The 12,667-nt window shown below is 36.6% G+C and overlaps 1 protein-coding gene across 1 annotated transcript in view; it reads left to right on the top strand.

The window, feature by feature from the left end:
- The first annotated feature begins 1,647 nt into the window (after window positions 1–1,647).
- The window catches only part of ABI2 (abl-interactor 2), a 36,548-nt gene continuing 25,528 nt past the window's right edge, over window positions 1,648–12,667 (top strand). The window contains exons 1-2 of the mRNA XM_009890212.1: window positions 1,648–1,809; window positions 10,510–10,686. Of these exons, the coding sequence (XP_009888514.1) occupies window positions 1,747–1,809; window positions 10,510–10,686 (240 nt within the window). The 5' untranslated portion in view covers window positions 1,648–1,746. The remainder of the gene's footprint in view (window positions 1,810–10,509; window positions 10,687–12,667) is intronic.

Raw genomic sequence — 12,667 nt, 5'->3', positions numbered from 1 at the left:
AAGGCAGCCTTTACAAGTGTGCTCTGTTGGGGAACATCATCATACTGTGCCCTGAGAAGCTGTGTCCTAAAATTTTCAGTTCTTTCTGCTGCTGGGTCTGGTTGTGTCTGCTGCATTGGAAAGAAACAGCCAGGCAAGAATGCTTGCCTCTACAGCATTCCTCCCCTCCTGCACCATTGTGGGAGCTCTTGTATGGCTGAACAGCAGCTGCTGCTGTCCTCCTTTCTAGAAGCAGACTAGGAAGTGGTACCAGTGTGGCCTGCAAGAAGAAGGAATGCTAACAGGCCAGTCAAGTTACCATTGTTGTTTGTGGACAGGTTGCCAGGAAAGAAAAAGTGTTGAGCCTTGGAGTCCTTGTCTGTGTTTACATGTATGTTTGTGGTTTTTTTTCTTGAAAGCTAGCAGTCTTCCTTTAAGAGTCATACTACAAGGTCTGAGGAAATGTCTTGGCCTGTAAGAATTATTTTCCTGAAATAGAGATATGCTTACTATCGGTGTTGCCCGAAGTACATATAATAACATGGATGGTAGATTCAGCTTGCACTGAAAGTTATGGAATGACTTTATATTGCCCCCCTAATAAAAGCACATTTCTTGACTCTTCATACCCAACCTCTGTGAATAAAATACAAAGGAAAGGAAATTATGAAATATAGTATTATAATGACAGGTGGGAGCAGAGAACATTTGTCAACTGTTGCTTTAGAAACAGCACCATCAGCCTGTGAGGTGGCTGAAGATCACCTAAAAGTGAAGTTCAGTGTATTCCAAAGCCTTGGAAACTGGAAATTTTCTTAGCATCTTAGTTGTATATTTTACCAGTGCTGTAGTCTGTATTCTTTGTACTGAATTAGATCTTAGTGATGTTAACTATTATTCAAGGAGAAACACAGAACCCTGACAACTAGACTCTTAGCTTATTGTTAATGTTGCTTGAAATGTATGTATGTTTTTAGACTTCTAATGGGTGTCTTCTGACTTGATAGCCTAAATATTTTTGGGTGCTCTACTACTAGAAAAATGGATCATACTGATTCTTCATAGAAGAAAATACTGACTATGTGAAAAGCAGAAAACATGTTTAAAAAGAAAACGTGGACTTGTTCTTTTTACAAATGATTTCTCTTGCATTTTATTCAGCTACTATTTTAAGGGGTAATTACAGTTCATTCTCTGTGAACAACCATTTGTGGCATTAATGAGGTCTAAATAATTGGGAGAGATGAGGAATATGGTATTTGGCAGATCCTTGTAGGCTGTTATGAGATCTAAGTGAAGTACAAAGTTTAGAAGAACTAAATAGTTCTAAATAACACAAAGTTTAGAACTAAAGAATAAGTATCTCCAAGTGCTTTTAAAGTTTATTGCTAAAATACAGTATAAAAAGTTGCATTTTAAGTATTTCAAGAAAAGATGAGCATGTTGTATACTAGTTTAATTCCTTTTATAAAGAACAGAAACTCTTAGAATGCAAAGTTAGTATCCTTTGTGGAATGAATGGAAAAGAGGAAAAATAGCAATTTTGACGAAGAATTAGTTTGACTTGTATAATTCTTTGTCCTTTAAAGACAGGCAAAAGGGGTTCATTCCAATCTCTGTGTGAGAGACTTTACTAAATAAACCTTTTATTTCTGCTTTTAGTCAGCAGATAAACAGCGAGCCCTGGAAGAAACCAAAGCCTACACAACCCAGTCATTAGCAAGCGTAGCCTATCTGATCAACACTTTGGCCAACAATGTTCTCCAAATGCTGGATATCCAAGCATCCCAACTTCGGCGCATGGAATCTTCAATCAACCATATTTCACAAGTGAGACTTTTTTCCTGATTTTTTTTTTTTCTCGTTGTTCTTGAAATTACACAATAAGTAAAACTCTCACCTGACGTTTTGTGCGTGAGAAAAATAGTCACATTTAAAACAAGGATGCATTTCTTCTAATATTAATTCTGGGAATGGGGCTTATTATGTGATTGTCTATCTGTGTTAGTGTGAGCATTTAACAGGATAAGAGATTAAATGTATTCTTGGCCAGTTTATTGGTTGGGAAGGGGTCCATTCTGCACAAGTGAAAAAGCACAGAAAAATCACTAATGGAAAAATCAGGACATTATGTTAAAGGATTAAGCTTTCCAGCTCCTGTTTGGTGACTTACTGTACTTGGTGTTTATTGGCTACAGGCACTTAAAATTAAAAGAAAGAAAGATGAAATTGATAGTGGAAAACAATACTTGTCATCTTTTTACTTTTCCTGTTGTTGTAATAGTGGCATCTAATGACAGAAGCATAGATGAAAAAAGTAGTTTGCTCCTGGCTTTTCTTAATGAAATGTACTTTGCAATGACATGAACAGAAGGCAAAATTAATTTTTCAAGTTTGTGTATGGCTGCAGAACTCCTGCCATTGTTTGCAGTTTTCCTGAGCATCAGTAAACTAAGCTACTATTATCAGGAACCCATGTCCCATCACCACATTGGTGAGAGAATTTTGACTGCCCGAATGGGCTGGGGATGGATGGCAGTTTTATTGGAGTTTTATATGCCAGTGATGGATTAAAAGAGAAATTATGAGTAATGATACAGCACTTTCTGTTTTTCTGTTACTGGAGAGTCGGTTGGCATCCTTACTGAATATTTTGTGTGTTATTTGACCAATACATTTTGGCTGCTAGAGTTTCTTGATCTCTATGTGATAATGTCATAAATTAAAATAAAGAATATGGTGGTATTTAGAAAGACATTTGAAAGTAGGAGCTGTGTAAGGTAGGAAATAAGCAGATTGAGGTGATCTGTTAACTTGCTGGTGCTGAAAGTGTTACTAAGCTAGTAGAGGTTTGAACCAGCAAAAGTAGTGAATAATTTTATGCTAGCTTAATGGGCTGAATTGGCTAACTGAGAGGTCAGATGAATTCAAGAGCAGGTGCAAAGGAATGGGTGGGGAGAATTTTCTCTTCTGGTGCTAGTACACTATTAGATTGCCTCAGGTATCTCATGCAACTGCATCCTCAAAAATAAGCTGAGAATTTTAATTTCTTCTGCATGCTTCTTGTTAGTCTATGGACAAGTCATTTTTTTTCCCCAGAAAATGTCACAAATTACTCCTTGTGTGTGTGCATGTGTATGTGTGTATATGCCTCTGTGTGTATATATATGTGTGTGTGTGCTTCTTGACAGGCTAGTGCCAGCTACTCAGCTATTTGAGAGCCTGATGCAAAGGGCAGTATATGAATAAAAATATTCAGAGTTCACTGGATTTTGCATTTTATACATGTGGAAAGTTCATTTTATCACACAGTTTCTGTAAAGTAGCTTTTGGGGAAAGGGCCATAGCATTTTAAATGTTTTCTTTCTGAGAAGCTGAGATTTATACGGATTGAGATGCTAGGTTAGATTGTCTTTGGTATTTATACTGAATGGCTAGTTATTTAAAATGGAGCACTAAATTACCAACACCCAACACCTGATGAAGGTGTATCTACCAAAATTCACAGGCTGCACTTGAACAACCAAAAAAAAGGGGTGGTTTTTTTGTTTGTTTGTTTTTTAAATATAGCTGTAAAATTGAAAATTCAGTTTTGTTTTGTGTTGGGTCTTTTTTTTTGAGCCTGCATCGTACGTATGTAGGATGCTCCACAAATCTTCATGGAATAAGTAATATCAGAGGAGCAGACAGTATTTGAATTTTGACTGTTACATACATGAAGTGTATGTAATTCAACTTAAGTTGAATTCACTGTGTTCAGAAATGACTTTATCCCATGATACCAATGTTATAGATAGTTATATTACCTGTCTTAATTTCAGAGGTTATTTTTCTTTAAAAAATGAATTTATTTGGTCACAGTTTCTGTGTTATTAAAAACTTCTTTTCATGAAATTTGATTATACTTCTCCTGGAACAAGCCTAACTTGCAAAAGACTTCCTCTGCCTTTATTATATTGGGTGTAAAGTTTACTGGACTGTTTCTAGTACCACTTAAAATACCTCATAGTCTAATACCTCATTGCCAAATTATGATTGCAGTCAATCTGACTTGAAATGATGTCAGTAATGTAGACCAGAAAACAGGCTGGTAATTACTATCTGCTTGCAGTGCATTATTGTATTAATGCTTTGGTCAGTATGTATTGATATTTAAGTTTAGAAAACACTGGTGCAAATTAGGATATCTGGATGTGTAATCCTGCTTTTAATTCTGATTGGAATTCCATATATTCTTCAAAGAAGGGAGCAAAATAATTTGGCTCCTAGTAAGAAAACTTTTTCAAAAGTACTTGTTTTGTTCGAGCGTAGCTCAAACTGGAAAAGATGTGATTAACTTTAGAAGATAAAATATTCTAGTTCTCTGTCCATTGATAGAATGACAATTTGTATCACTTTCTATGTTTCCTTCTGTATGCCAACTTAATCAGAGAGCGGAAAAGGAAGCTGATAATAATTTGTGGTTTTTCAGATTATATATAGGTCCTGAATAAGGAAATCACTACTATTGAAACTATTTTTATGCAAGTGATTAAACTATTGGTTTAAAACTTACGATTACTTTGATTTGGTCTGAAAGCCGATGAATCTATTCTTATTTGCCTTCTTGAGCCTTGTCCAGAACTAGATGATACGCAGTGTTTCATATTTGGCTGAAAAATTAAATCCTAAATACAGAACATCTGTATAAATATTTATACTTGTTAAAAAAATTTGTTAAAGTTTTCAAGTTAGCAGAAACTGTGAAATGTTGCTAACATCCAAATTCTTTAAATTAATCTGGCAGATTTTCAGGTTTTAATATTTGTATGATGAGAAATACTTTTTCAGTTTTAGTTATAAAATACTCTTAGTTAGCAAGGTCATCTTTAAAACTCTTCTCTGCTGCTAGTTATATAAACAAGCATGTTATCTCAAAGATCAGTTATAGTGATGAGTAACCGCCAATGGCACTGCATGGTGAAGAAATCTGCTTCATCCTCTTCTTACGGAATCTGACTTCCATGATATTGGCTGTGAGAACAGGTATTGACTAGACCACAGACTTGAACTTCTCTGTTGTCGGCATGTGTTGCTTAGCTGAACTGTAGCAGCATGTGTGAGCTGGTTGGTCTCTGCAGGGAAGTTCACTTGGACTTCCTTTGATGAGTCAGTAAAGGGGTGTAACCATTTTTAGTTGTCTTATTCTTGCAAGTTACAAGAATAGCCAAACTCTTTCAAAAATGGTAATGTAAGTCTAATTTGTTACAGTATATATTACCCGTTTATGGAGCGAGTAGCTTTTCAGCATTTTTGTATCGTTATGGCCTCTTTCTTTGTGTGTAAATTACATACAACTTGAGTTGAGGCAATTAATGTCACATTTTAAACATGTCAAAATTAGACAGTTACTTTATTTTAAAGTAATAACCCAGTTTTCAAGGTAATTTGCAATTAGTTTCTTTAAATTCTATTGAATTAGATTTAAAAAAAATAAAAGCCCAACAACACTGTATTTAAGCAACATTTTCTTCTAAGAATTTTTTTTAATTGATTTTTAAAAGCCCAGACTAACAGACTGACAATAAATTGATAAATTTAAATTAGAATCTTTTGAGAAGAGGAAGAAATCAAGGCTTCTGGAGACTTTTATTTCTGAAGTTTCACTACAGTTTAGACTTTAAAAGTGCTGTCATGGTTTAACCCCAGCTGGCAACGAAGCACCACATAGCCTCTCGCTCACTCCCCCCCAGCAGGTTGTGGGGAGAGTATTAGAAGCGTAAAAGTGAGAAAACTTGTGGTTGAGATAAAACCAGTTTAAGAATTTAATAATAGTGATGATTATAAAGATAATAAATGGTAACAAAAAGGAAAATAACGAAGAAAGAATTAAAACCCAAGAAAGAGAAGTAATGTAAACATAAACAATTACCACCAACTGACCGATGCCCATCCAGTCCCCGGGCAGCCCCCCCCCCCAGCCTGTCCCCAGCTTTGTTGCTGACCAGGATGTCACATGGCATGGAATAGCCCTTTGGTCAGTTGGCATCAGCTGTCCCGACTGCGTCCCCTCCCAAGTTCTTGTGTACCCCCAGCCTACTCACTGTTGGGGCACTGTGAGAAGCAGAAAAGACCTCAACTCTGTGGAAGCACTGATCAGCAATAACGAAAACATCCCTGTATTATCAAGGCTGTTTTCAGCACAAATCCAAAACAGACTCATACTAGCTACTATGGAAAAAAGTAGCTCTATCCCAGCCAAAGCCAGCACTTGTGCTAACTTAATACTTTGAGAAATTTCACTTACAGGTAGAAGAGAATATTTCTCAAAACTCTTAAGTTCAGTGACTTTTAAATGAAGTGATAAATAGTGTTAACTTTGGAATCCCAGAAATGATTTATTTTTTCTATTTTAATCTTCACAGGTCTTGAGGCTGTTTTTATTGTAATAAGTATGGAAACTTGATGTTTCAAAATGGCAAAAAAAAATCCTAATATTAAAAAATAGAGTGGTTTATATTTTTTTTTTTTCCCTTAAGCTATCCCTTGCCTTATTGCAGGCATCGTGGAAAGCATATGAAAAGGTGATAGTAATGAGCCTAACCTCTAACAAACTGTCATTTGAAAGCTTTTGCCAAAGATGATGGAGCTATGGGGGAAGAGCAATGTATAATAATGCTGTCAGGAGTCTGAAATTTCTTGTTAGAAAACAATGTTTTAAGTTATAGAAGGGCGCAGTCTAACCCATCTGCTTTTTCTGACGGTTTCCAAGCCAGGTGTTTTGTTAGTCCAGCTCTAACCACAAAAACTTCTCAGTAGAAGTTTCTAAACTGCTGAATAAACATTCTGCTAGCATTCTCTTGTCTCACTTAGGGGATTTATGCTAGTACTGGAAGCAATAATTACCTCTGTGTTGAGGATAAATGTTTTCATTTTATTTAGTAGCAGGTTAATCTTTGTTCCTTTCTCTACTAGTCAAATACCTCAATGTTCCTTTCTGCTTTTTTATAGGTATCATAAGATCTTAGGACTCCAGTAGCCTACTAAGTAAGACAATGAAATTTTTGAAAATCCTGCCTGCCAGCAAGATACTTTTCAATACAAATTTAGGAGTATGTACCAGAATTAGGTGCTGGTTTTATAGTCTTAGTCATTCCATAGCTATTCAAGGTAAATGAGATGTTCTGAATCACCATGCAAGAGAATTCCTATTAGACAAGCTAGAGGTTTTAATTAGGTTTTATGCATTTCATTGTTTGTTACTGTAGTCATGCTTCACTGATCACCATAGTCCTTAAGGAAACTGGTTGTACTCACAACTCCTATGAATAATTAAAAAAACATGCTTTTCATTCATGGAAACAAGTTTCATTGTGCCAAGGTATCATTGCTCTAATAACATGTACATTAAATATCTGTACTCACATTGTATTTATAGATAAATGGATAAGAAAATACTAAAAGAACATCTTTAAAGTTGCAGAGGTCAAGCACTTGAAATTCAGAGAAAGGAAGAAATCCTCTTGCCAGAATGGCACTAATTATTTTCTTTCTGATTTGTGATCGAAATTAAGGCTCAGAATGTAGTGTCCAAGGCATAACCTAGTTTTGAATGACCAGTTTCAGACCCATAAGGTGTTGATGTTTCAGTACATTTGAAACATCATATGGTGTTTGAGGTGCAGCTGCTGTTGCAGCTAAGGTTGTTTAACATTCTAGCAAATAGTATCAGAGGCCTGTGAGACAAAGAACATTCAAGAATAAGTGTAATGTTTCTGCAGTTCTCTAGTGACTTGTCCAGATCACAGATGAAGTCTGAGATAATCGTAGGGATTGAATTCTTCAGTGGTATTAAACATGAGACTGTCCTCCAAGTTGTTGCAATCCCATACTGTTAGCTTATGAAGAAAATATGTGCTTTCTAAATCCTCAACAGATGAAGTGAGGATTCTGTAGATGATGTGTTTGGTATGACTGCTGCTTTTTCCAGAACTTCTTTCACTAGGCTGCAAAAGCCAGGCTCTGGCACAGAGAAGGGATAAAAACCTATGATGGAAGATAAAATACTGAATCTTACCCTGATGCAGAATGGTACATTTTTGGTATTCTGGCCTGGAACATGTTTATGTGCTCTGTTTGCACTGGTGCCTGTACAGTCAATAATATCATGAGAGCTGTGAAGATCTGATCTGCGCTATTCTATTGGGGACGATATATAGACCTGGTCATCACAGAGAGCTTCAGGAAAGACTTTGGCAAAATTGTTTGGAGAGTGGTTTAGTTGTTAAGTAGTCATAGAAACATCCGTGTTTCTGTTAGGCTTGTATGAACTCTCAATTTCTACAGAGTTTATGTATTGGACAAATCTGGGTGGGTTTGTGTGAGAGTGGTGGAGGATGCATCCTGGGTAGTTTAACTGCCCTTATCAAATTTCAAATCATTGCTCAACAAACTCAAGCTTTCCAAAGAGAGGGTTGCCAACATATTTTGACCTTGAATAATCTATTTTTCTGTAGCATTGTTTTAAGAGTACTGCATTCAGTTTTGGTCCCCTCACTACAGGAAAAATACTGAGATTCTGGAGCATGTCCAGAGAAGTGCAACAGAGCTGGTGAGGCATCTAGAGCACAAGGAGGGCTGAGGGAATTGGGGTTGTTTAGACTGGAGAAAAGGAGGCACGGGGGGGGGGCTTATCACTCTCTACAACTACCTGAAAGGAGGTTGTAGCAAGGTGGGGGTTGACTACTTCTTGCTAGTAACAAGTGATAGGACAAGAGGAAGTGGCTTCAAGTTGGGCCAGGGGATGTTTAGGATGGATATTAGGAAAAATTTCTTCACTGAAAGGGTTATCAAGCATTGGAACAGGCTGCCCAGGGAAGTGGTTGAATCACCATCCCTGAAGGTATTTAAAGGATGGGTAGATGTGGTGCTTAGGGACATGGTTTAGTGGTGGTTTTGGCAGTGTGGTTAGTGGTTGGACTCGATAACCTTAAAGGTTCCTTCCAACCTAGATGATTCTATGATTCTAAGAAACAGCTGTGCAGCTTTAGTAGAAACCTTACAGTTCTAGGCAGGTGGTACTAGAGGTGGCAGAAATGTACAGGAAAAAGCTGTATTCTGTATGTAAATTTAGCAAAGTTGCAAGATCTTGAAAATATGTTGCTGGGAAATACTAGGTAATCTTGACAGATAGTAATTTAAGCTTCCATATAATTCCCCTGGTATTTGTGGAAATTATTCTCTGGAAAGAATGTGATGAAACAACCTCTTGAAAGTGATGATTTTTTTCAAAATTTTTGTAGATTTAAAGGTTGTGATGATTGCACAAGGTAATACAGGGTCTGTTTTGCTTGTTTTGCTATCAGTAGCACAAACAAAAGGGTAAAACAGTGTAGCCAACTCCCCTGCCCCCATCCGTGCCCACAGAAAAATAAAGTTAAAAAATGCATGGTATGAAAATGAGTTTTCATTTGTACCTGTTCCTTAGTTACTGCAGAGCTTGTCTCCTAACTGTGAAAAGCCTTTCTGGTACCATTCATAATCACTAAACCGGTAACATGAAATCCTGTGAATGTTTAGAAATCCTAATGGTGGTGATTCTGTTTTCTTACTTTTTTTACCCTGTAGCCAAAAAGTTTGTTCACTACTCTGGCAATTTTCCTATAAGGAAAGCTGTTTTTTGAATGATGTTTTTAAATGCTGCGAGCAACTCTATGCACCACGATTTAAGAGATTATATTTTCCTGGAAGGGACAGATAGACTTTGTGGTAACTTTTTCCTAGTCTTGTTACCAAACAAGATCCAAGTACGTGTTTGTAGGCAATAAATTTTCAGCAGGGCTTTGTCTTACACTGGAGATTCTCCTGTGGTAGTCATTGTAATATGTGGAGGGAGCGATTTTCAGTGTTGGACCTAGGCATTCCAAGTGAGTGCACTTAACCACTGGCTTCATTGTGGATAAATTAGTACTGAGCACCTTCTAAAATCCAATCATTACTTTGTAATGAGTGATTTGTAATGGCTGAAATACCTTGTTGATTTGTCTGAGTGAAATTTTATTCTATCATATGACTATCAGTCCTAGTTTAGCAAACTGTTTTACAGTGTAAGAAAACCTGCATATGGTTTGGTTTTGAGGTGATAAAAGTTAAGTTTTAGGAAGGTATCCTCACACTTCATCTAGTTCAAAGACAAGCTTAGAGAGCAATTGTAAAATTAAAAAGGATCTTTGAAAGAATCGTATAAAACAGTGTCAGTAAATTAATGGGAACTACTACAAATGGAAAGGAGAAGGAATTTTGCTGAACTGTAAAGAGTGACAGTAACAGAAAACCCAAAGAACCCATGGCTATTAGTGTGGGCTTAGACATGGCAAGTTCAACATTAAATTGATCAGAGCTGATGTAATCAGGTATATGTAGTTATGTAGTGATATGTTTAGCACAGTATAGAGAAATCTGGAACGTTGGAACTGATTCAGTTTTTTTTTATATACTGACTCTGTATTCATATGCATACCACTGTTAGTAAATACACTGCGTCTTTTGTAGACGGTGGACATTCACAAAGAGAAAGTTGCTAGAAGAGAAATTGGTATCTTGACTACAAACAAAAACACCTCAAGAACTCACAAAATCATTGCACCAGCTAACTTGGAGCGACCAGTTCGCTACATCAGGAAACCTATTGATTATACAATACTAGATGATATTGGACATGGAGTGAAGGTAGGTGATAACTGTTAAAACACACAAACTGCAAATACATTGTCTTTGTATATTTTCCAAATAACCTGATGCTTTTCATGGTAATATACCAGTTTCTCCTTGCCTGACCAGTGTGTCTATAAAAGTAAGAGGAGTCCTGTCTGACTTGCAGTTGCCCCTTCCTGTTCCTTTGCCCCAGTGTTTCTAAACCTTGCAAACCCACTGAATCTTTTGAGCATATTCAGAACTACAGGTCTCACCTTTTAAAATGCTTCTAAATACCTACTTGTGTGATGCTGCTATTATTGTTTGAACCAGTTGCCAGAGATATACCTGGGTACTGAAAGGCTAATGACTGTCACATTTCTGCCTGAATTAACATCACGAAGTATGATCCAGCTGTAATTGCCACTGGTTTACTTTTGAAGCTCACCTGAAGAAAGGGTTTGCATAAGAAGTGTTATGTGCTTCCTTTTCTTCTGTCTGTCAGAGTCAGTTATACCCATATCCTGTGATATACTTTGTTAAAGTGAGCTCTCTACAACTTCTGTGCCATATGGGGTTTCAGAATGGGAATATTGCTGCCAAGTTCGAAGCCAGCTGGTTTTCCGTTTAAGACTAGGAAAAAAGGAGGAATTTCAGGGCAAAGATCAGACTGAGACACAACTGGTGGCTGTTGTGTGCAAGTGTTAGATCAGTGTACACAACAGCAGTAATACCATGTGTGAGATTAGATATGTGTTTTTTAAAAGCACAACCTCAGTGTGAACACAGTCTCAGCAGGTGTGAGCTCATTGTTAACTTGTGCTGCCAGGAAAACAAATACGGAAATGAGAACACTGACAGTGTTAAAGTTCCAGGAGAAGAAAGGTAAATAACACAAAGCAGTGTCAATTTTATATGACAAACTAACAAATCTGTAAACCTGCTAAGTAGCAGTAAGGTAAGATGCTTCTTCCGGTCAAAGTACACCAGAATTTCTTTTGCTTGACACCTAACTGCATTAGATTATCTATGTTGTTCAGTTTGAACTGTCTGTTTGGACAGTCCTTTAAATGGCAATAGGGTTTTTAACCAAACTCTTAAAATTCAAAATCTGAACAGTGCTATTTAAATATCTTTCCCAAGAAATTTTACTCAAGGTCTTCTGAACATCCTGTTCGTTAAAAGAAAGTCTTTTTTCCCCATTTCTTACCAAAAGGGTCAACTTCAGTTTGTAACCCTAAACAGATTTTAAAAAGACAAGTGACTCTTCAAGCTTGATTTGGAAAACCAAACCAAAAAAACCCCCGGCATTAACAGCTATGGTTTTGACCAGGAAATTATTATCAGTCTTGTGTTAAAATCTACTGCCAATTCTTACAAATTTTGAATTTATGCAGGTCAGCAGAACTCCTTCTGGATATGGATGGAGCATATTAACCTGTAGGATTACTGTTGCTAATATTTTAATGATCACTTTTGTTTTAATGAGATTTTTTAGAACTCATTAAAGAATAGTTTTTAATTGCTCTGCAGCACAATCTTATTTAGCACTAGCTCAAACCATTATAATTGGTGTCCCACTTACCTCAATGTAGCAGAATCATACTCGCTCTGATGCAATGAATTATGTTCTTCTGAAAGAACGTAGTTCATCCAATGGATGATGACGCAAATGCTTATTTGCATCCATTTGTTATGCTTATGATGTGCTTGAAACATCTTACAAATGATATTTACAATGTACTATATTTATCTAGAAAACTAAAAAGTATTGTGTACTTGTGAAACAATAAACAGAGAACTTGACATCATGCTATCCTTAACATTAAGAACCATAGATCTGTTCCAATCAGGTTAATGCTGTGTTCAGCACAGAAAAAAACCACCCTCTTGATGATGGAGAGGAAGTGGCCAATTGTGCTTATGAACCTGTTGGTTTTGTTCTGCTTGAGTAACTACAGATTAGTTTACTAGATCTCTGGCTGGAGAACAAAGCAATAAAAATAAAAAGTGTAGG

This window comes from Charadrius vociferus, unplaced genomic scaffold (genome assembly GCF_000708025.1).
Source record: "Charadrius vociferus isolate BGI_N301 unplaced genomic scaffold, ASM70802v2 scaffold147, whole genome shotgun sequence".
NCBI lineage: Eukaryota > Metazoa > Chordata > Aves > Charadriiformes > Charadriidae > Charadrius > Charadrius vociferus.
The sequence above is the reverse complement of the archived record's forward strand: the minus strand, read 5'-3'. Positions and strand labels throughout refer to the sequence as shown.